At 44.3% G+C, this 23,083-nt stretch overlaps 2 protein-coding genes across 2 annotated transcripts in view; both read right to left on the bottom strand.

Moving 5' to 3' along the window:
* Window positions 1-371: 371 nt before the first annotated feature.
* On the bottom strand, window positions 372-5,791 carry UBE2C (ubiquitin conjugating enzyme E2 C). The gene is made up of 6 exons (XM_075177689.1): window positions 5,538-5,791; window positions 5,305-5,332; window positions 5,135-5,221; window positions 4,318-4,522; window positions 2,146-2,205; window positions 372-532 (listed from the first exon to the last, which is right to left on the bottom strand). Exons 1-6 carry the CDS (start codon window positions 5,630-5,632, stop codon window positions 474-476), a joined length of 534 nt encoding a protein of 177 aa, XP_075033790.1. The 5' UTR covers window positions 5,633-5,791; the 3' UTR covers window positions 372-473.
* A 5,310-nt stretch (window positions 5,792-11,101) lies between these two features.
* The window catches only part of DNTTIP1 (deoxynucleotidyltransferase terminal interacting protein 1), a 13,091-nt gene continuing 1,109 nt past the window's right edge, over window positions 11,102-23,083 (bottom strand). Inside the window, exons 4-13 of the mRNA XM_075177709.1 lie at window positions 21,437-21,535; window positions 21,288-21,356; window positions 20,902-20,958; window positions 20,317-20,378; window positions 19,320-19,365; window positions 16,429-16,487; window positions 16,285-16,345; window positions 14,697-14,768; window positions 14,043-14,098; window positions 11,102-12,025 (exon numbers count right to left, since the gene is read on the bottom strand). Coding sequence (XP_075033810.1) covers window positions 11,917-12,025; window positions 14,043-14,098; window positions 14,697-14,768; window positions 16,285-16,345; window positions 16,429-16,487; window positions 19,320-19,365; window positions 20,317-20,378; window positions 20,902-20,958; window positions 21,288-21,356; window positions 21,437-21,535 — 690 coding nt within the window. The 3' untranslated portion in view covers window positions 11,102-11,916. The remainder of the gene's footprint in view (window positions 12,026-14,042; window positions 14,099-14,696; window positions 14,769-16,284; window positions 16,346-16,428; window positions 16,488-19,319; window positions 19,366-20,316; window positions 20,379-20,901; window positions 20,959-21,287; window positions 21,357-21,436; window positions 21,536-23,083) is intronic.

The following is a 23,083-nucleotide window of genomic DNA, read 5'->3' as shown; positions in this document are numbered from 1 at the left end:
ATATTCAGATTGTTTGTAGACAAGACTTTATGAACAGTAGAGGCAACATAAATATCCCCTAGATGTGCCCTGTATGAGAATAACATACATTCCAGGAGTCCTACATAATATCCTCTATAGAGCACCACCTCTGGTCTTCACCTTTCATGGCTAGAACCTACACCAATCTGCATTAGGCTGCCCCCTGGTGGTCACAGATGGAGGGTACTGATCAGAGACTGTGGTATTCCTGACAGATGCAAGTCTCCATTTCTGCTTCAATATTGTTGGGCACCTATTTTCTTACACCAAGACAACCACTACCCTGACATAAGAACAGAGGAGACCCTCCAAGTGACAAGCTCTCACCATAAGCAGACAAACAAAAAAAGCAAAATTATAAAAACACTTTATTTGTACAAACAGTCAGACTAGTATTAAGTTAAGCATATATTACAGCAGTCATGTACAGCGCAAAAACCATAGGGAGCTGGTTAGATGTCCTTTTCTCGAACTTGCTTCTTGTACTGCTCATGTAAATGCTTCTTGTATGCTAAAAAAATAATGCACGTTAAAGCTCACACTGCATGGATAAAACAGCTGTCAATGCCAAGCTATGACTGCCACCAAGTGGCAGACACAGGAACTTCTGAAACACTAGCATATACAGTTGCAGGTTTGTATATACTACAAATAACTTGAGTCAAGTTTTGAATATTCCCCTATCCTAGTGATTTTTTTCCTCTAGTAGAAAACCCTCTTCCCCACCTGTAAAAGCCTATAGCAAGCAGCTTAAAAAGGTAACCAGCAAAGCTTATACTGAAGCAGTGTTTGTGGGACATTTCTTGCCAAATTCACCAATGAAGGGATTTTGTAAATCATAAAATCACACTTGCATGGAGGGAATATATGGGCATAGAGCCAGAGCCATGTAGGGTGGACAAACTGAGGCAGTACTTCAATTTTTGAATGCACTTCACCCCTGTAATATACATTACACATCATGGACAATGGATGACCATGATGCCTGGGAAGGCTAGACTATGCAAAGCCCCCATTTGACAGTAATATGCCAAAGGCAGTATATTAGCAGCTATTTATTTAGAATCACTAATTCCACAACATTGTACAGAGAACTCTCATCAGTCCCTGCTGCATTGGAGATTAAGGTCTACATTCCCCAACACACAGACTGGGAGAGACCAAGGTCAATTTAATAGCAGACAGTTAACCTACTAGTATATTTTTGGTGTGGGAAGAAACCCACGCAAACATGGGGAGAACAAACTTCACAGATAAGGCCGTGTTCAGGAATCAAACTCATTACCCCAGTGCATTGAGGCAGAAGAGCTAACCACTGAGCCACCGTGCTGCTTTTAAGCCAAACCTAAAGCGAGTGTAGTGTCCACACTTTACTAACCAAGTACACCAAGCTGCCTGTTGCCATGATAGGATACTGCAGACAGCACCTGACAGCTCAGCAGACCTGCTTTGTAGAAGCATGGTGGGTACTGTACAAGTAGCAATTTAAAAACCTCCAAAATGAGAATGTAGCAGTGCATTACATCCCATTAGGACAAAGTTCTAAATATGTCTAAGGTGCTTTTCTAATAATCTTGTAGGAAGGCAATCGTTTTAGTTTTAACAGTAGAATGTGAGATGACTGATTAATACTGGATACTTCATGGTTCATATCTGAAGTGGTCAGCATTGGGCGGGTGAGGTTATACATAGAGATGTGACCTCACCACGCTTCCACAATGCTGAAGTTTTGATAGTTTTAATGCTACATAAGGTTATAGAGTTTAATATGAACTCTATACAAGGTCAGATGGCCGGGAACCAAATCCAGCATTTCCCAGACAGCACTGAGTAATGGTGACCACCCTTGTCCTTCAAAAACTGGAGTTACTGACCACTGGTCACCTGTGGCTTTTTATTTTTATCTTACGAGTTCCTGTACCCACCACAGACACTGCCCAGAGTTGATGCCAATTAACATAAGAGTTCCAACTTCAAAAATATCTGCCTTCTGATCTAGCATTTACTGGTTCAGACTGCAAAAAGATGAAGACTGATGGTTGTTGGGGCAAGTGCTCAACTGACAGGTAAGCAGCATTATACCCCCTTGTCCTTCAATAGGCAGCGTCTAGTTACAGCACTTACCGATCTGATTCTGCCAGAGCTCTGCAGCATGTGGATTCAAGGGACTGTCATTATTGGGCTCTGCGGGGGAACAGATAACACAAGTTCTCAAACTACTCAGAAGGGGGAACATACAAGTTCAAAAGAAGAAAAAAAAAAATCTGCAAGGGAGAATTAGTCAGTTACCAAAGTAGAATTCGCTGCTGGAAGAGGCTGCCAACTAGACCTTCCTACTCCACCACATGCACTGACCAAGTTGTTATGTCAACGGGAAGAAAGTTATTCTATTTTTATATTATTTTTTTAATATAGACCACAGTAAACATTTATGCCAATTGCTTTATTTCAGGAGCATACCTGTAAAGCTTTATGGGGGGGGGGGGAATTAAACTCCCCCAGAATACCACCGCAGTAAGTGTATTACTGTTAATATGGTAAAATTAACCCAACTCTTTGCTCAGGGAACCATGAGCAAAAAGACGATGTTGAAATTACCATATTAACAGTAATAGTGCGCAGGCCATGTTACTTTTTACAGTAATCCAGGGCAATTGAATTTTCCCCCCCAAAGTGATCTGTTGCCTGGTTTAATTTATATTCTTCACTGGCCAATCATGATAAACCCCTTTACTTCTAACCGCTTGTGTAAGTTTTGTAATAGACATACAATCCAGCTTAAGTTTAATATATACATTCACCTACAGAATACAGACATCCTATGCTTCATTACCCTTTGTGACAAGAATTAAAGTTACTAGTGCCTTTTCTAGAAGCTACATAAAGTCCTTCACTGGGCGCTAGTGTAAAGAGTCAGGATGTACATAGTCTTAATGCTTTATTCTATACTGCCTCAGCAGAGAGCATGCAGTGAAAACTGTTAAAATATACTGTACAAGTCCAGATTCCCACACTCATACCACATGCAGGGGAGCCAGGCATGGAGAAGGCATGTACTATATATAATAAGTGCAGTCTCAGGTGTCACCGTTTTTGTTTAAACCATAGTACATTATGTAATGGACTGTCAATTTAGAACCAGGCTGCATCATATTTACATATTCGTGCACATTTTTTCACTAATCCAAAGTAAAACTGCGGGACACTTCTGAAAGCTTGTGCAAAGGAGTGTCAGTGTAAATAGCCTCATATGCATCATAGTGCAAACAGGTCCATGACTCACCCATGGATTTTTTAAAACAAAGGATTGCGAAACAAAACTCAGGCGTTCTTCTGTAAGATCTTAACTAAAACGCTCTATTGCTGCACTGTTCTCTGCTAGTACTAATATCCAAATAGCAGCCATAATATCTGTTCAGCTGAGCTCCAGGAGTGGACGAGTGGCAGCGAGAATACTGGTAAGACAGGTACTTATGATGGGATTTAAATACCAAAGATTGCAACTGAGCCAGCCAACTGGAATTAAGCTTGGGCCTTCAGTGATGCAAAACTGATTAAGTGCAGAACCTTGATATTTTACTTAATTCTCGCCTGACATTTAAACATAAAGTGTCAGCCATGATCAAATAATTCTCTCATCTGAAGAATACAGCCAGAATTAAACATTTGTTGCCCTCAAGTTCACCTACACTCCTAGGCATTTGGGTCTTCACGCTTAGACTACTGCAACGCGCTCTACTTGGGTCTACCAGAAAAACTGAACGGCTTACAACTGGTGCATAATGAAACAGGCAGTGAACATATCACATGTTCTCCATTCCCTTTACTGCCTGCCAGTTAGATGGGAGGTTTCAAGATTGTCTCTGGATGTCACCAAGACATACACAACCAGGTTCCTGGATATTGGAAGCAGCTTCCGATCCCATATTTACTCCCATTTGATCACTGATGCACTTGAGCGTTTAGCTTTGTAGCCCATACTCTCGTTGGGCACTGTGGAATGTATGAGGCAGCAAGTTCCACTCTAGGAACTTTCAAAAAACAAAAAAAACGACTTTACACATTCATGCATTCCATCAATTTCCCTTTGTTTTATAAAAAAAATAAAAAAAGATACTTAACTCCCTTCTGTACTTCCTTAATATGTTAACTTTGCATTGTGTTTAACGTGCTATACAAGATTAGCTACCATTAATGACAGACATTACGCATTTGTTTTGCCTATATATTCTTTCAGTAGTTTCAATTAAGCACTTAAATCAGGGTGTTCTAGCATTATGCGTAGAAATCACTCACCTCCAAGAAGGCTCTGTAGAGACAGTAATATAGTCCTGACATCGTACAGAGCCGACCACTTATCCTTTAGGATGTCCAAGCAGATGTTTCCATGGCCATCAACATTGGGGTGAAAGCATGGAGTAATAAATTTCACAGTGGGAGCATTGTAGGGATAGCCACTTGGGAACTCCAGGGACAGCTTGTACCTTAGATCCTCATAAGCCTACAGAATAGATATATGAAAGCAGAATTTGAGACCACTTATCTGGCTCTCTGCAATGACAATAGAAGGGAGCATACATTTATTAAAAAACACCCAAACAAGTCCCCTTATTGGTCACCTTCCAACAAATTCTGCATGGAATAAATCTGAATGATATTCATTCCAGCTTTTTGACAGTTTCCAAACTGTATAACAAGGAGGGGGTTCCCACCCACACATAGTAAGATATGAATTGTATTGTTGTCCAATCAAGGAGGGGGGAAGGATGAGTCATTAGGTACAACCACACTATAGGGGGTGGAGAGTTCAGCAGCTGACAGCCATTCTAAAAACCTTACCAACGGTCTGACAAAGCTTTTTGAACCAAGTAGACTAAGGGACCTAAGGCAGGGCCGTAACTAGGGCTGTGCGACAGGGTCGACCGCCCAGGGCGCAAGGCTGAAGGAAGGGGAGGGCGCAATTTAGGAATATTTTAGGTTAATTTGGTTAAAGTTGAGGGCTAGGGGGGGGGCGGCATTTGTCTCTCGCCCCGGGCGCTAGAATTCTAAGTTACGGCTCTGCCCTAATGGGGTTTGGGAGAAAGAAGAAATACTTAGTGTCTTATGTGCTCACCGTTCCCACAGCTCCATCAATGGTCCCAATCCACTTGAACAAGTTATCAGACTCCGGGAAAGCAGAGATACCTTTGTCTCCAGACATCTAATGTAAATCAAATAAAGATCATAATACAGTCGGGTTTATAACACCAAACTATACTGTAGCAGATGCAATGCAATACTCACCATCAGTGTCATGAGTTCCTGCTGTAATCTGAAACAGAAGACATGATTTTACAGATCATGGGAAAGACAGATCTGACACAGGCCCTCATGCATTCTGTGGCCCCACTACAGCTGGAGAGACACAGGTTGCCCACACTACCCAAACAAAAGATGGCAGCTACCTCCCACTGTGCCCCCCAATACATGCAGTATTAGAGCAGACATAACGTATGGATGCCTGATCACCGCCTCACCGTTTCCCCACAGACCCCCGGGCAGCCTGGGCGCCGGGCTCTAGTCCTTTCCTGGCAGAGGGGGCCGCGGCCGGGTCTACATTCTGTGAGGCCATCAGTGTGTGTGTGTGAGAGAACTGTGTGCAGCCAAGAACTCCTATCTCCGCTCCGGACGCGTTATCACTAAGCCCACCGCCCTCAATTTAAATGCTTTAAACTCCAAGCTCGCCAACCAATCAGCTGCACAGGATGCTTTGATTCAACCAATCCCGGCGCGTTGTTACGAAGAATCTCCACGGTGATGAGTGGCTTGGCCTCGCCGTAGACGTTTAAAAAGGAAACCGGCGATTGGCTGTTAACTTTCCGCCCCTTGTTCTGGTAGGTGGAGCTTAGCGTCAATCACACGCTTAAAAACATCATTGTGAGTCTTAACCATTTCACTGCTGATAGTAAAATATGGATCCAAACATTGGCGTTTCCTGCTTCCTATCTATACTGTGTAGGCAGATCGCTGCCTTTATCCAGAGCAAACATAGTGCACTTTTTAATCGTGCATTGCACTTTTGCAGATACAAATCATAGTAAACTGTTATCTGTGTGAAGTTTGTATGTTCTCCCCGTGTTTGTGTGGGTTTCCTTTGGGTGCTCTGGTTTCCTTCCACACTCCAAAAACATACTAGTAGGTTAATTGGCTGCTATCAAAATTGACCCTAGTCTGTCTGTGTGTGTATATATTAGGGAATTTAGACTGTAAGCCCCAATGGGGCAGGGACTGATGTGAGTGAGTTCTCTGTACAGCGCTGCGGAATCAGTGTCGCTATATAAATAAATGATGATGATGACAGTAAAATAGTTAACAACTGTCCCTAATTTCCACGGATTCTCAGGTTTTAAAGATTTGTCCCTGTAAGTGTGTATATGTGGAAATATCAGTATTGTTCAGTATGGTGCAGAGTTTGTATGTTCTTCCTGTGTTTACATAGGTTTCCTCCAAAAGAAAAACATACTGGGAGGTAATGGGTTTCTGACAAAATGAACCCAAATATGTGTAGTAGGGAACTTACACTGTAAGCTCCAGGGATGTGAGTAATTCAGTTTTGTCTGGAACTGAGCATACTGGCGATGTACAATCATCATCAGCTATTTATATAGCGCCACTAATTCCGCAGCGCTGTACAGAGAACTCACTCACATCAGTCCCTGCCCCATGGGAGCTTACAGTCTAAATTCTCTTACATATACACACACACAAGAATCAAACTCATGACCCCAGTGCAGTAAGGCAGAAATGCTAACTACTAAGCCACCGTGCTGCTCAATAACAATGATTGTAGTGATCCAGTGTTGCCGAAAACAGTATGACATAGTTGCCTACTCTCCCGGCATGTCCGAATTCCTGGGAGTCCTCCCGGACTCATGGGAGAGCAGACAAGCCTCCCGGTTACTGTCAATGTCTTTCGTTGAGTGGCAGGGGGTGGGGCTTATGACGTGATTCCTGCGTCATCGTGGCCCCGTCCCCTGCTGTTATAGGCTTAGAAAGATTATGACACTTTAGGGTGCAGGGTCACAATGACACAATTCACTGAGCCCCGACCCACACGCCCCCCCCCCCTTCTCCCGCATTGCAACTTGTCAAAGTTGGTAAGTCTGCAGTATGATCTGTGCCTACCATTCACACATCCGACAGAGGTGAGACAGTCCTGAGCTGAGAGCTCTGTCTCAACATCCGATCTGTGGGATACTAGGGAGATATTGCCTGTTCACAGTGAACGGGGACACACCCTAATGGTTTTGGAAGGGACAAGAGAACGGGCAGCCAAACGCTTCAAAAGCGCTGGGTATGCTTCCCCATCCAGACGTGGTCACTGCACATCCCGAGGCCCTGAGGAAATGGGTGGGATGCCTCGGTAATACAAACACACTGGATGCAGAAAATAACCTTTGAATATTCGTGTCACACTGTAATTATTTGTTCATATAAAATACATCTGCTGCTATCAGCTGTAGTGTAAGTGCTTGGTCCCGCTCAAAGACGTATTATTAGGAGTAATGTGTAAAACCATTAACTGAACACACTGAGCTATGCTCTTGCTACTCAGAGAGGATTGTAAATTGATGCCCAGCAGATGTGCTGGTAAATATCCATCAGAGACTGTGTTGCTTCTAATCTAACACTGTGGACCTAAAGTATATCTTTATTACGTTAGCTGTTATCTTGTATAGCAAGGATTGCAAGTATTTGTCCAGTTGATATTCCGGTAATTATCACCCATCATCATCATTTATTTATATAGTGCCATTGATTCTGCAGCACTGTACAGAGAACTCACTCACATCAGTCCCTGCCCCATTGGAGCTTACAGTCTAAATCCCCCTAACATACACACATACTAGGTTATATTTGTTAGCAGCCAATTAACCTACCAGTATGTTTTTGGAGTGTGGGAGGAAACTGGAGCACCCGGAGGAAACCCACGCAAACAGAGGGAGAACATAAAAACTCCACACAGATAAGGCCATGGTTTGGAATTTAACTCATGATCCCAGTGCTGTGAGGCAGAAGTTCAAACCACTAAAGCTGGGTACACACTACAGAAATTTCGACCAACTTTTTATGCCGAGCGATTTTACATGCGATCGATGTTCCGATCGCTCAGTCCATGGAGTGCATACACACTAGCCTTGTTTAGGACGATAAAGGGAAGAGCGGATGTCCCTTTAGCGACTTTTTACAGCCATGTTGTCGTGAGCAATGACTGTAATTTCATACTCACTGTTGTGGATCGGTCGGAAGTTTATACACACTACACAACGGAAACGAGATTGGAACGAAAATATTAAACGGTACGACCAACCAAATGAGGCGACAATCGTCCATTTGGGCAGACTTTCGACCATCGTGTCACTGCACACACTGACCCGACTTTTGAATGAGAGGTCGTATGTCGGCTGATTTAGCCAATTATTGGATGAAAACTGTGTAGTGTGTACCCAGCTTTAACTACCGTGCTGCCCAGGGACTTATCCTGAAACATTTATCAGCCTTTTTAAATGAAGACGTTGTCTCCCTTTTATAAATGGCTACGCTTTAAAATGGATTTATGAGCGCTGGCTATTAATGTTATCACAACTGCAATTTTTATATTATTTTTTTTATATAGCATTTTACCAAGAATAAATATTGAACTTTAGCATATTATTGTGGCTCCAACTGTACTATTTATAGGTTATATGACTTTTTTAATTTGATCTAATTCAGAAAAGAATATATGAAATCAAAATTAATCTTTGATGAAAATGTATTATAAGGGCCATGGCATTTGATATTTTATTAATCTAAAGTATAGGCATACTGGTGGTTTGTGCAGTCACATATTATAGCCCCAGGAAACTGATCATTACAAGCTTATTATTCCTGCACATAGCAGACAATGTACAGTCATGGCCAAAAGTTTTGAGAATGACACAAGTATTGGTTTTCACAAAATTTGCTACTTCAGTGTTTTTAGACCTTTTTGTCAGATGTTGCTATATTATACTGAAGTAAAATTACAAGCGTTTCTTAAGTGTCAAAGGCTTTTATTAACAATTGTATAACGTTTATGCAAAGAGTCAATATTTGCATTCTTGACCCTTCTTTTTAAAGACCTCTGCAATTCGCCCTGGCATGCTGTCAATCAACTTCTGGGCCACATACTGACTGATGGCCGCCCATTCTTGCCTAATCAATACTTGGAGTTTGTCAGAATTTGTGGGTTCTTGTTTGTCCATCCGCCTCTTGAGGATTGACCACAAGTTCTCCATGGAATTGAGGTCTGGGGAGTTCCCTGGCTATGGACCCAAAATTTCGATGTTTTGATCCCTGAGCCACTTAATTATAACTTTTGCCTTAGGGCAAGGTGCTCCATCATGCTGAAAAAGGCATTATTCGTCAAAAAACTGTTCTTGTATGGTTGGGAGAAGTTGCTCTTGGAGGATGTTTTGGTACCATTCTTTATTCATGGCTGTGTTCTTAGGCAAAATTGTGAGCGAGCCCACTCCCTTGGCTGAAAATCAACCCCACACATGAATGGTCTCAGGATGCTTTACAGTTGGCATGACTCTGGACTGATGGTAGCGCTCACCTTTCCTTCTCCGGACAAGCGATTTTCCAGATGCCCCAAACAATCTGAAAAGGATTCATCAGAGAAAATGAATTTACCACAGTCCTCAGCAGTTCAATTCCTGTACCTTTGGCAGAATATCAGTCTGTCCCTGATGTTTTTCCTGGAGAGAAGTGGCTTCTTTGCTGGCCTTATTAACACCAGGCCATCCTCTAAAAGTCTTCGCCTCACTGTGCGCGCATTTGCACTCACACCTGCCTGCTGCCATTCCTGAGCAAGCTCTGCACTGGTGGTGCCCCAAACCCGCAGCTGTATCATGGACATTCTTGGGCACCCTGAAGCCTTCTTCACAACTATTGAACCTCTCTCTTTGAAGTTCTTGATGATCTGATAAATGGTTGAGTTAGGTGCAATCTTACTAGCAGCACTATCCTTGATTGTGAAGCCTTTATTGTGCAAAGCTATGATGACTGCAAGTGTTTTCTTGCAGATAACCATGGTTAACAGAGGAAGAACAAGGATTTCAAGCACTACCCTCCTTTTAAAGCTTCCAGTCTGTTATTCTAACTCAATCAGCATGACAGAGTGATCTCCAGCCTTGTCCTTGTCAAAACTCTCACCTATGTTAATGAGAGAATCACTGACCTGATGTCAGCTGGTCCTTTTGTGGCAGGGCTGAAATGCAGTAGAAATGTTGCTTTTGAGATAAAGTTCATTGTCATGGCAAAGAGGGAGTTTGAAATTAATTGCAATTCATCTGATCACTCTTCATGACATTCTGGAGTATATGCAAATTGCCATCATAAAAACTGAGGCAGCAGACTTTGGTACAGGTTATAGGGCTGGGACTGTCAGTTATAGTAACTATAAGGTGTACAGCGTAGTTGCTTCTGTAATAAATATCCAGCTGAAATAAGCTTTTATATGTAATATAACTGTGCTATTCTAGTATTTGAATAATTATAACAGTTTAATTAGATACATTTTATTGCAATCTAAAGTTGAATATCAGAATTTCTCAGACTATCACAAGGCTAGATAAACCCAATCAATGTGTAGTGTTTGATGAGCCCTCAACTTTCACAGACAATGTATATATTGATGAATATGAAAATAAATATATAACCGCAGAGTTTTTCAGTATTTTTGTGAAGCCTGGGGGTATATTTACTGAACTGCAGGTTTGGAAAAGTAGTGATGTTGCCTATAGCAACCAACCAGATTCTAGCTGTCATTTTGTAGACTGTACTAAATAAATAGTAACTAGAATCTGATTGGTTGCTATAGGCAATATCTCCACTTTTTCAAAACTGCAGCTTAGTAAATATACCCCTATGATTCAAATGCTTCCTGATGGAATAGTACGATGCATAATATGAAGCATTAAAATGTTACCATTCCATCTAGTGGGAAGTTCCTACGTTACCGAGCAGGCTGCAAAGTATTTTCAGGTATATAGAAAAACCCACACACAGGGAGGTGTAAAATTACCAAAACTTTTAATAAATCCTATAAAAACAAAAATTAGTGGCAAATTATAAAAACATCAGGTTGGCATGTCCGCTCTAGCTATTGTCTTGTAGGGATTATACATTTATAGCACCCTTCACTAACACATGCACATTAGAAGTGTATTTTCAGGACACCTGAGGTTTAATCTAATAACGATACAGTTTTGTACCTCCGACTAGAGAATTGTTTCACTCAAACAATCTGCATAATAAGTAATTTGATTTAACTGTTTTACAATAAATTCTACTTTTGTAGATAAAAAAAGTTATCCCCCACTTCCTCTCCCAGGATCCCCTCCTCTGCGCTACTGGGGTACACTATGGAGAATCCAATGCATGATTTGGCCACATGTGGCATATGTTGGCCCTGCCACCAATTCAGGCCAAGGTCGCTGCAGTTTCCAGTGCCAATAGAACTGCACTCGGACCTCATACTTTATCAGCCTGAATCAGCTCCATGACCGATGGAGCCAACAGGAGACCTATTTGTGCGTTGGACTCTCTGCCATAATTCATTTAAGAGAGAGCAATAGGACTTTGGGTTAACTTTTTAACATATCTACTAGAAAAGGTGGGATTAGCTCTTAAAGTGTATAATTTAGTCTGCATTCTACCTGTCTGGTGGTGTTGTATACTGCAGAGTATGCCACCTGAAATGTTCCGTCACTGTGGGCAGGATGGCTTTGCGATACAGTTTCCATACTGTATAAAGCAGGTCAGGCTGCTTCATGAGCATTACTAGAGGATAGTCCAATGGAAAGATTGTGTTAATACAAAGTGTGCCAACTACTCTTGGTCTGACCGCATCAGCTCCATGCACTTTTTCATCTTCTCAATCATCCATAGCGGTGCAGTAAATGGTTTAAGTTCATCCAGCTTCAACTCCAAACAGTCTCTGTAAAAGAGCAATAGGTCAAAAACACGGTACGAGCCGCAGGCATACAATGGTAAAGGGTTCAAGTATCCATTCTGGGTATATAAACATGATTGTAGAGTAAAAGTGGCACGCAGCACGAAAATATGTGATTGGACAATAGACAACTAAAATGTATTCACATTTACTGTGTGTGGTACAGCTATATATTTTCTTCTATATTCACCTTTTTACATGTCTGCTCGGAGTCAGCCATTTATTGGGCAGCTATGACTATTCATGAGTACTAATGAGAGAGCGTACAACCAATGTAATGACAGAAGCATGCTATCCATGACACACAGACCGGTTTTTATAGCGGAACAATGGTAGGTGTACTATAAACTTGACACTGGATTTAAGCCTTCACTCAGACTGTACAATTAATGCTAGATCTGTTAAATCTGCATGCCAGGAATGTTTTAAATGACCCAAATCTTTTTACGAGGGACCAGGAGACTCCCAAAGCAATGATGTTGCCTAATGGACATCAATGTATTAACCTGACAACAGTTGGAGGGAGCTACAAACAAAGGCTGATCACTGCCCGAGAACAGGGTAAATGTGATTGGGGTTTGTTTTCTCATCCTTGTAGCATTTATAGTAAGTGGGATGCAGGAATGGTGTGACTACATGTATCACAAGCACAGTTATCCCTACACACTCTAGTCAAAAGTAATATATAATTATTATTTTTCCAGGTTCTTCTTGCTCAATAAAACAAGGATACTCCCATTTCTATAAATGTTTTGTTTGAAAAACGATTTAATAATAATTATTAAGTAGTCTACCATTTAGTATAATAAATTAGTTCAGTGGTTCGCAAACTGTGCGCCGTGGCTCCCTGAGGTGCCGTGGCCAGGGCCAGTGGTAAGCAAAGTGGGGAACTACTTGGTAATTATTTTGACTTAGGGGTGCCTTGAAAAAAATTTATGGAGACCGCAAGGGTGCCTCAAACTGAGAAATTTTGGGACCCACTGAATTAGCCACAGTAAGCACTATTCCCTTGAACACTAATGAACAGATAAGGCAGGATTCACAATTAGGAACCCCTAACTGTGGCAACGGTCATTTCCATGCCACTTTAGGATGAACTCTGGGCCTGATTCATTAAGGATCTTAACTGGAGAAACTTCTTATTTCAGTCTCCTGGACAAAACCATGTTACAATGCAAGGGGTGCAAATTAGTATTCTGTTTTGCACATAAGTTAAATACTGACAGTTTTTTTCATGTAGCACACAAATACTTGATAGCTTATTTGTGCACTGACATTTAAAGTTGATATTAATGTGCTACATTAAAAAACAGTCAGTATTTAACTTATGTGCAAAATAGAAAACTAGTTTGCACCCCTTGCATTGTAACATGGTTTTGTCCAGGAGACTGAAATAAGATACCTCTTCATTTAAGATCCTTAATAAATCAGGCTCTCTAAATGGATGTGCTGTGTCGAGAGAAGCTGATTCAGTTGTCCCTGTAGCCACCCAATCAGCTGCTTTTAGCACAAAAGTGTAGACTTCAATTGCAGCAGAATAGGACTGATCACTGAGGTGTGGGGACTCCAGTACCCCTGAAATGCTGGAGGCAACCGTCATTGGACCCCCATCTTCTGGTTGGTTGGGGTTATGGACTTTACCAATTTGACTAAGAGTGGAGTTCTCCTTTGGAAGAGGCTGCTTTCAGGATGTGGATATCTGTATTATGTCCGTTCGCAGATAATCCATCTTTCTGCTCCAGAAATACCTCTAATATTTGTAATCTCCCACATTGGAATTGCAGGAAATTCAGCAAAATGTGTGGTCAATCAGGCTGGCCTCCCCCAGTGCATTAGCTCACTGATGTCACAAAGGTTTGTCTCCGATGCTGAAGCAGGGGAACCGAAGGAAGGACATAGGTAGATGTCCGGAAAAGAACAAAGACAAGCCAAAGCTTTTCCTATTTACCGTGCTGGCGCATTGTGAAAATAAAAGGCATCTTGGTGCTTGGTGTTTCTATACCTGTATTCATCTGTGGCAGCCAAGTCCAGGATATCTTGGTCCAAAAGGAGATACACCTACATCACAAGCAAAATAAGTGTCAATATTCTAAATGCATATTAATAAACACTGAATGGTCACATCATCACCATTTATTTATATAGCGCCACTGATTCCGCAGCGCTGTACAGAGAACTCATTCACATCAGTCCCTGCCCCATTGGAGCTTACAGTCTAAATTCCCTAACTAACACACACACACACACACACACACAGACACAGACACTGGCAGCCAATTAACCTACCAGTATGTTTTTGGAGTGTGGGAGGAAACCGGAGCACCGGGAGGAAACCCACGCAAACACGGGGAGAACATACAAACTCCTCACAGATAAGGCCATGTGAGTCAGAAGTGCTAACCACTAAGCCACCGTGCTGCCCTCACATGATCTGAGCGTTAAATAAAGAGGATCTAAGCACATTGTAATACTTCTCCAGTATATCTGCTCACAAAAGATACTACTCTAAGTAAGTCCTTACAAATCATTCCTAAATCCTGGCTTTTCAGGCAACTGCGATTACCTCTGGGAAACGTGAGCAGTGGTAGAAACATTCCAAACCTGGATAAACTTGGAAAAGAACAAAATAAAACGTCACACATGTTCACCAACATACCATTTTGCCACCTGTAGCTTTCATGTGTTGGTGTTCTGTCAGCCACTGCTTGTCCTGGGCGTCAGCTGCATACTGCAAATTGAACAAGTTATTATTAGAAACAATCCTCCCATTTAGATTTGCATTTCACATTTTACAATAAGTTAAAGCAATATAAATGGGTTATATTGAATCCATAGATACAGACAAGGAAATTAAATTTGGTGCCTGGAAGCACATACTTAACGATGACAGACTAGGTACACACTATAATAAAATTCTAATGATACAATATTTTTACCAATTTAGCCCAAAAAAAAAAAAAGAAGTCCAGATCACAATGCCGAGTCATGCGTGCACACTACACTAGATTAGCTCCAGATCTGTGCTATTCATTTGTCATCACCATCAGCTGAAAAGTAGCAGCATAGTGTCCTCTCCTGGTACCCAGCTAAACACATCCTCAGCATCAAATGCAGCAGCAGTGAGTTTTTATCGCAATAAGACCGTCAGCTTTACAAGGGATCTAGTAAACTGCAGGGAGCTGATGTCAAGACCCAACTTTACTTTTCATAACTGTGAATTAATGTAACTCTGGGAATATAATTTTAAAGATTTGGAGTTCAAACAGTGTGTAGTAACACTGGATTGCTTGGACCAAACTATTTCAATCACTGAAGTATTTAACAGCATATTATATTATTGATCTGCTATTGTTTCAGACTGATTTATCTTAGTCTAAGTGTATCCAACCTGCCACATCTTGCTACTATGATATTGCCTTTTCTAATGTAACAAAAATTTGGCGTTTATTTTGGATTCAATTATGAAAATGATATTTGAGTATCTGTTAGGGGTGCAATATCTATTGATGTAGAAATGAAATAACTGCTTTATAGAGCCAAATCTGGAAGACATTTAGGTGTAGAGTGTCCAGCTATGACTTGGAAGGTGCTAGTGTTCTCCCAGCAACACTGAAATTAAAGAAACTCTGATCAGCGATTTAAAAAGCAGTGGGGTGAATGACTGACCAAAGTGGGTTTTCATCAAATGCAACACTGAGTATTGACGTAAATGAAAATGCATAGTAGTGAATTTCTGCCTCCCGTCACGTCTGTCTGTGTCATTTCATATCCTCTAGTGACAGATAACACTCGCTACTCAAACCACTTGTACTACTAAGCATATCAGTATACTATAAAATTCACAGCATGCAGCCTGGTAACTGGAGCGGAGGTGGGGGGGAGGGGCAGGGTAACTGGCACTGGTTCCTCCGGGTCACACAGGGGCTATCACTGTGCAGTGTGCAGGATCAGAGGGTGATCGGAACAAAATTATTAAACAGTACAACTAACCAAATGAAACAACAATCGGTACTCTGGAACGACTGTCGTTCGTCATGTGAGTATACACACTAATGCGATATCTGGCCGAGCAGTCGTTTATCGGATGACTGGCCTGATAATTGGCTGAAAAAACTCCAGTGTGTATCTATCTAGCCGTACAGTTGTCGATGAACAAACTTGCAAAAAAACGATTGTGATAAGCATGCAAAAGCATTTCTCTTCTAAACTGGTAGCCCAGCAGCACTGTATGAACATCCACATACCTTAAACAGCTCTGGGTGTTTGATATAAATGCGTCCCCTTGTCCCTCCCATTCCTAGAGCCCTAGGAACAAATAAACAGTAAACATGATAAACATTATATATGATTAAGCTTGGACATATAGAGAGAACTGACCTTCCACTTACTTGTTAGCCCGTGACCCCTGCACAAACGTAGTTGTATCATTCAGTCTAGATGGGTCCCACTATCACAAGATACAAAAATGTTGAAGTGATCATACTTATTAACTCAAAAATCAGCGTACCCAAGGCTCTCTGCCCCACCTGCCCAGCGTACCCAAGGCTCTCTGCCCCACCTGCCCAGCGTACCCAAGGCTCTCTGCCCCACCTGCCCAGCGTACCCAAGGCTCTCTGCCCCACCTGCCCAGCGTACCCAAGGCTCTCTGCTCCACCTGCCCAGCGTACCCAAGGCTCTCTGCTCCACCTGCCCAGCGTACCCAAGGCTCTCTGCTCCACCTGCCCAGCGTACCCAAGGCTCTCTGCTCCACCTGCCCAGCGTACCCAAGGCTCTCTGCTCCACCTGCCCAGCGTACCCAAGGCTCTCTGCTCCACCTGCCCAGCGTACCCAAGGCTCTCTGCCTCACCTGCCCAGCGCACCCAAGGCTCTCTGCCTCACCTGCCCAGCGTACCCAAGGCTCTCTGCCCCACCTGCCCAGCGTACCCAAGGCTCTCTGCCCCACCTGCCAAGCGTACCCAAGGCTCTCTGCCCCACCTGCCCAGCGCACCCAAGGCTCTCTGCCCCACCTGCCCAGCGTACCCAAGGCTCTCTGCCCCACCTGCCCAGCGTACCCAAGGCTCTCTGCCCCACCTGCCCAGCGTACCCAAGGCTCTCTGCTCCACCTGCCCAGCGTACCCATGGCTCTCTGCCCCACCTGCCCAGCGCACCCAAGGCTCTCTGCCTCACCTGCCCAGCGCACCCAAGGCTCTCTGCCCCACCTGCCCAGCGCACCCAAGGCTCTCTGCCCCACCTGCCCAGCGTACCCAAGGCTCTCTGCCCCACCTGCCCAGCGTACCCAAGGCTCTCTGCCCCACCTGCCCAGCGCACCCAAGGCTCTCTGCTCCACCTGCCCAGCGCACCCAAGGCTCTCTGCCCTACCTGCCCAGCGTACCCAAGGCTCTCTGCTCCACCTGCCCAGCGTACCCAAGGCTCTCTGCCCCACCTGCCCAGCGTACCCAAGGCTCTCTGCCCCACCTGCCCAGCGTACCCAAGGCTCTCTGCCCCACCTGCCCAGCGTACCCAAGGCTCTCTGCCCCACCTGCCCAGCGCACCCAAGGCTCTCTGCCTCACCTGCCCAGCGCACCCAAGGCTCTCTGCCCCACCTGCCCAGCGCACCCAAGGCTCTCTGCCCCACCTGCCCAGCGCACCCAAGGCTCTCTGCTCCACCTGCCCAGCGCACCCAAGGCTCTCTGCCCCACCTGCCCAGCGTACCCAAGGCTCTCTGCCCCACCTGCCCAGCGTACCCAAGGCTCTCTGCCCCACCTGCCCAGCGTACCCAAGGCTCTCTGCTCCACCTGCCCAGCGTACCCAAGGCTCTCTGCTCCACCTGCCCAGCGTACCCAAGGCTCTCTGCTCCACCTGCCCAGCGTACCCAAGGCTCTCTGCCCCACCTGCCCAGCGTACCCAAGGCTCTCTGCGCCACCTGCCCAGCGTACCCAAGGCTCTCTGCTCCACCTGCCCAGCGCACCCAAGGCTCTCTGCCTCACCTGCCCAGCGCACCCAAGGCTCTCTGCTCCACCTGCCCAGCGTACCCAAGGCTCTCTGCCCCACCTGCCCAGCGTACCCAAGGCTCTCTGCTCCACCTGCCCAGCGTACCCAAGGCTCTCTGCTCCACCTGCCCAGCGTACGCAAGGCTCTCTGCGCCACCTGCCCAGCGTACCCAAGGCTCTCTGCCTCACCTGCCCAGCGCACCCAAGGCTCTCTGCCTCACCTGCCCAGCGTACCCAAGGCTCTCTGCCTCACCTGCCCAGCGTACCCAAGGCTCTCTGCCCCACCTGCCCAGCGTACCCAAGGCTCTCTGCCCCACCTGCCCAGCGTACCCAAGGCTCTCTGCCCCACCTGCCAAGCGTACCCAAGGCTCTCTGCCCCACCTGCCCAGCGCACCCAAGGCTCTCTGCTCCACCTGCCCAGCGCACCCAAGGCTCTCTGCCCCACCTGCCCAGCGTACCCAAGGCTCTCTGCTCCACCTGCCCAGCGTACCCAAGGCTCTCTGCCCCACCTGCCCAGCGTACCCAAGGCTCTCTGCCCCACCTGCCCAGCGTACCCAAGGCTCTCTGCCCCACCTGCCCAGCGTACCCAAGGCTCTCTGCCCCACCTGCCCAGCGTACCCAAGGCTCTCTGCCCCACCTGCCCAGCGTATCCAAGGCTCTCTGCTCCACCTGCCCAGCGCACCCAAGGGTCTCTGCTCCACCTGCCCAGCGCACCCAAGGCTCTCTGCCCCACCTGCCCAGCGTACCCAAGGCTCTCTGCCCCACCTGCCCAGCGTACCCATGGCTCTCTGCTCCACCTGCCCAGCGTACCCAAGGCTCTCTGCTCCACCTGCCCAGCGTACCCAAGGCTCTCTGCCCCACCTGCCCAGCGTACCCATGGCTCTCTGCTCCACCTGCCCAGCGTACCCAAGGCTCTCTGCTCCACCTGCCCAGCGTACCCAAGGCTCTCTGCTCCACCTGCCCAGCGTACCCAAGGCTCTCTGCGCCACCTGCCCAGCGTACCCAAGGCTCTCTGCGCCACCTGCCCAGCGTACCCAAGGCTCTCTGCGCCACCTGCCCAGCGTACCCAAGGCTCTCTGCTCCACCTGCCCAGCGTACCCAAGGCTCTCTGCCTCACCTGCCCAGCGCACCCAAGGCTCTCTGCCCCACCTGCCCAGCGTACCCAAGGCTCTCTGCTCCACCTGCCCAGCGTACCCAAGGCTCTCTGCTCCACCTGCCCAGCGTAACCATGGCTCTCTGCCTCACCTTCTCCATCTACACAACATACTTATGATTGTTTCACCTGCACACCATATTCATGACTCTCATACCTTTGGGCCTTCACGTCGGATGGGATCAGTAGCCTTGTGTTTTAAACTGAAAAAGGAGCACACCACATAATTTAACCAGGTTAGGTCAAGACACTATAGGCCTGATTTAGAGTTAGATAGAAGTCCATTTGTGCCACATAAAAATATACTTTGATGCAGTGTGCATGCTTCAAAATTTACAACTGAATTTAGAGTTGAACATGAGTTACACTTGCAGCCCGTTGCTTGGGGAAGGAGAACAGGGGCGTCTTCATGTAAGTTCAATACATTAACGTAAGTGTAGATAACCCCTTATAGATGTGTCTTATTTAGACTAGGACGGAGAAACCTGCAGTGAGGAGATCTCCTGTCATAATGGAACAGTCCCAGACAGTTTAGCATTGGACTATAGCCTCTAGGAGAGGGAAGCAGCAAGATTTGAGTGGTAGTATGAGGAAGGTCAATAGTTGCTCAGCCAAAAGTGGCCAGCATCACAAAACTGCTTTTAATTGGCAGAGCAGCCAATGACCCCGCATTCTGCCTGGCGTTTCCAACAGGAAAAGTTCTTATTATTCGTTATGGTTTTTTTTATTTTTCCCCACATGAATTAAACCTGGAAAGAAGATTTTGGTGTTTAATAAAGTGGCAAAGTAGGTGGTCACCTCTTTTTACTGATTATATTGCCTTGGCACCCAGGGGGTGCCTGGAAATACTCCAGTGCTATTAAGCATGGGACATCTTGGCTCTAGGTTTACTTGTTTTTGCAACCCTCCCTCCCCACTGGGGCTCCAGCTCAATGAGTTTCAAAAATAATAAAAAAAAAATAAAAAAAAATGCACAACTTACTAAAATTTTTTATTTCATAATAAAATAATTAATAAATTGTGAAAAATTGCACAAGTGGTTAATACTTTTAATATCCACTGTATATTACAAAATACAGCGTATGAAAGCTGACTTTGAGCCAGATATAGATCTTATCCAGAACACTGTAGATCAGACTACTATTTATACTTACGACGCAAGGCCTGAGGAATTTCTTTCACCATAAGAGCTCTGTCCAGGGGGGCGTCCCTTTCTCTGAAAGACAAAAATGGGTTATAGTTCATTCTAATGGAGATTTAATTATATCATCATCATCATTTATTTATATAGTGCCAACATATTCCGTAGCGCTTTACAATTGGGGACAAACACAGTACACTAATAAACAAACTGGGTAAAACAGACAAAGAGGTGAGAAGACCCTGCTCGCAAGCTTACAATCTATGGGACAATGGGAGTTTGATACATGAGGTTAAGTCTACATTTGCAGTCGGTCCAGCCAGACTGCAAAGGTAAAAGTGACTCATAGGCTAAATGATCCTGTCACAAAACAATGTTGGTCATGGGGTAGTTGTCTTGTGTGAAATTGTGTAACGGGTGGTAATAGGGTAATGTAGTGAGGTTAAGAGGGTGGTTGAGGAATATTATAAGCTTGCCTGAAGAGGTGGGTTTTCAGAGAACGCTTGCAAGTTTGTAGACCAGAGGAGAGACTTATTGTGCGAGGGAAAGAATTCCATAGAGTGGGTGAATTATATATTGAGCTCCTTAAGGTTTGTACCTTTTTGGGCACTGGACTTCTCCGCATGCCTGTCTCATCATCTGTTTGTCTTGGTCTCTAAATAATAGAAACATAGGATTATAACAAACCTTTACCACAGCTACTCTGCGTTTGAGCTAAAGAGATTTCATTCCACTCTTCCTTAAAATGTCAATTACAGTAACGAATAGGAAGATGGCTTTCATTGCTGTAGAAAGCAGCATATGATTGGCTGTATGTTGAGATGGCAAGGTGTTCAGAACAGTATATACTGATTTTTATTTTATTCCCCTATATCTATCCCATATATGCTTAAACTCTTTGTTGTTTCATAACTATCCCCCTTTTTCTCTGTCTGGGACACTTACACACAAATTTATATATGCAAAATAATATCACCCGCTTACTTTCATATTAGGCACCTCCAACACAGGCTTCACTGCTTCCTTGTCCCTATCCGTAAAGAGAACTTTTGCCTGGATAAGGGAACAGAGAATTGATTAATGGATTGACACTGCAATGCCTATTTAGCCACATATTGTACTTAACACAGTACCTGCTCCAGACAACTGCGACATGTCTCACGAATCAGCTGTTCTGGGTCCACCTGCACCCCAATGTTTTCCTTCACATTTACTGCAGCTTTCTGAAAGAACTACAAGTACATATAGAAGAAAACATAATGAGATAAGATAGCATAGAGGGGGACTTTACCATCAGCATACAACAGCCACAAAAAATAAATATTATAAAAGGACATACACATAAATAGGTTGTTTAGTAACCGGTGTGCGTCACATCAACACCATTCTACCATTATGAAATGGGGTTACAGGGTGCCAGTGGTAGTCATTTTAATAACTACCACTACACCGACAACAACTCATCTTCCCAAAAAAATCTGATTGTTAGAATGCCTAAGAAAATAAAATGACGCCTTACAAGAAAAATGACAGATTACATAGCCGGCCGATACCGGACGTCTTTACGCTACAACCCGAGTGCTGTAAATTCCGGAACTTCAAATTCACGTCACGGCTCATAGCTGCAGTGATAGGTTTGTATTTCAAGCGCCAATGGCAGGATCCCATCACTTGAATACTTAATTTACATGTTAGGGTCCTGGCATTGGCGCTTTAAATACAAACATATCACTGCGGCTATGAGCCGTGACGTGAATTTGAAGTGCCGGAATTTACAGCACTCGGGATGTCGTGTAAGGAGGTCCGCTATCGGATGGCTATGTAAAGTGTAATTTTTCTTGTAAGTCATTATTTTATTTTCATAGGCATTCTTATAATCGGATGTTTTTTGGAGGTTTCTCCGATGTCGGTATTACCGTCATCTGAGAATGATACCCAACCCCAGGGTGCAATACGTCATCGCTACCTACCTTTTTACATATCACTTTTTTAATAGAAGATGCTCATACAATGCTTCTGGTAAGAAGTAGTGAAATAGTCATAGAACACATACACTCCTGTTGAAGGACTAGCACACAACAATTAACATGAATACTATACTGAACTGTCATTTTCCTTTCCTATGCTGACCCATGGCAGCAGACGCCAAAGGGTTAGTCCCCCTGCCATGCAGTGGGAAGCAATGGTCCTAACTTAACTACTTCCACCTCTCTTTTCCCTACTCATTCTTAACGTTTGGTCAGAGAGAGAATACAGGGAGGAAATTATGTGTGATGACATATCACAGCACAAGAAAAGAGCAATACTGAAAGGATGGTATAGATTTGACATTTTCCTGCCTCTCTGCATGGCAGCAGCCACGGAACGGATCTGTGATGACTTTGACTCTATGGGCCTGATTCATTAAGGATCTTAACTTAACAAACTTCTTATTTAAGTCTCCTGGACAAAACCATGTTACAATGCAAGGGGTGCAAATTCGTATTCTGTTTTGCACATAAGTTAAATACTGACTGTTTTTTCATGTAGCACACAAATATCAACTTTAAATTTCAGTGTACAAATAAGCTATGAAGTATTTGTGTGCTACATGAAAAAACAGGCAGTATTTAACTTATGTGCAAAACAGAATACGAATTTGCACCCCTTGCATTGTAACATGGTTTTGTCCAGGAGACTTGAATAAGAAGTTTCTTAAGTTAAGACCCTTAATGAATCAGGCCCTATGTCTCTAAGTGCTGCAAGTAGAAGCTTGAATTGAATACCCACAAATATCTGGA

The sequence above is a fragment of the Mixophyes fleayi genome, chromosome 6, assembly GCF_038048845.1.
Source record: "Mixophyes fleayi isolate aMixFle1 chromosome 6, aMixFle1.hap1, whole genome shotgun sequence".
Classification (NCBI taxonomy): Eukaryota; Metazoa; Chordata; class Amphibia; order Anura; family Limnodynastidae; genus Mixophyes; species Mixophyes fleayi.
Note: the sequence above shows the minus strand (reverse complement) of the source record. Positions and strands in the feature narration are given on the sequence as shown.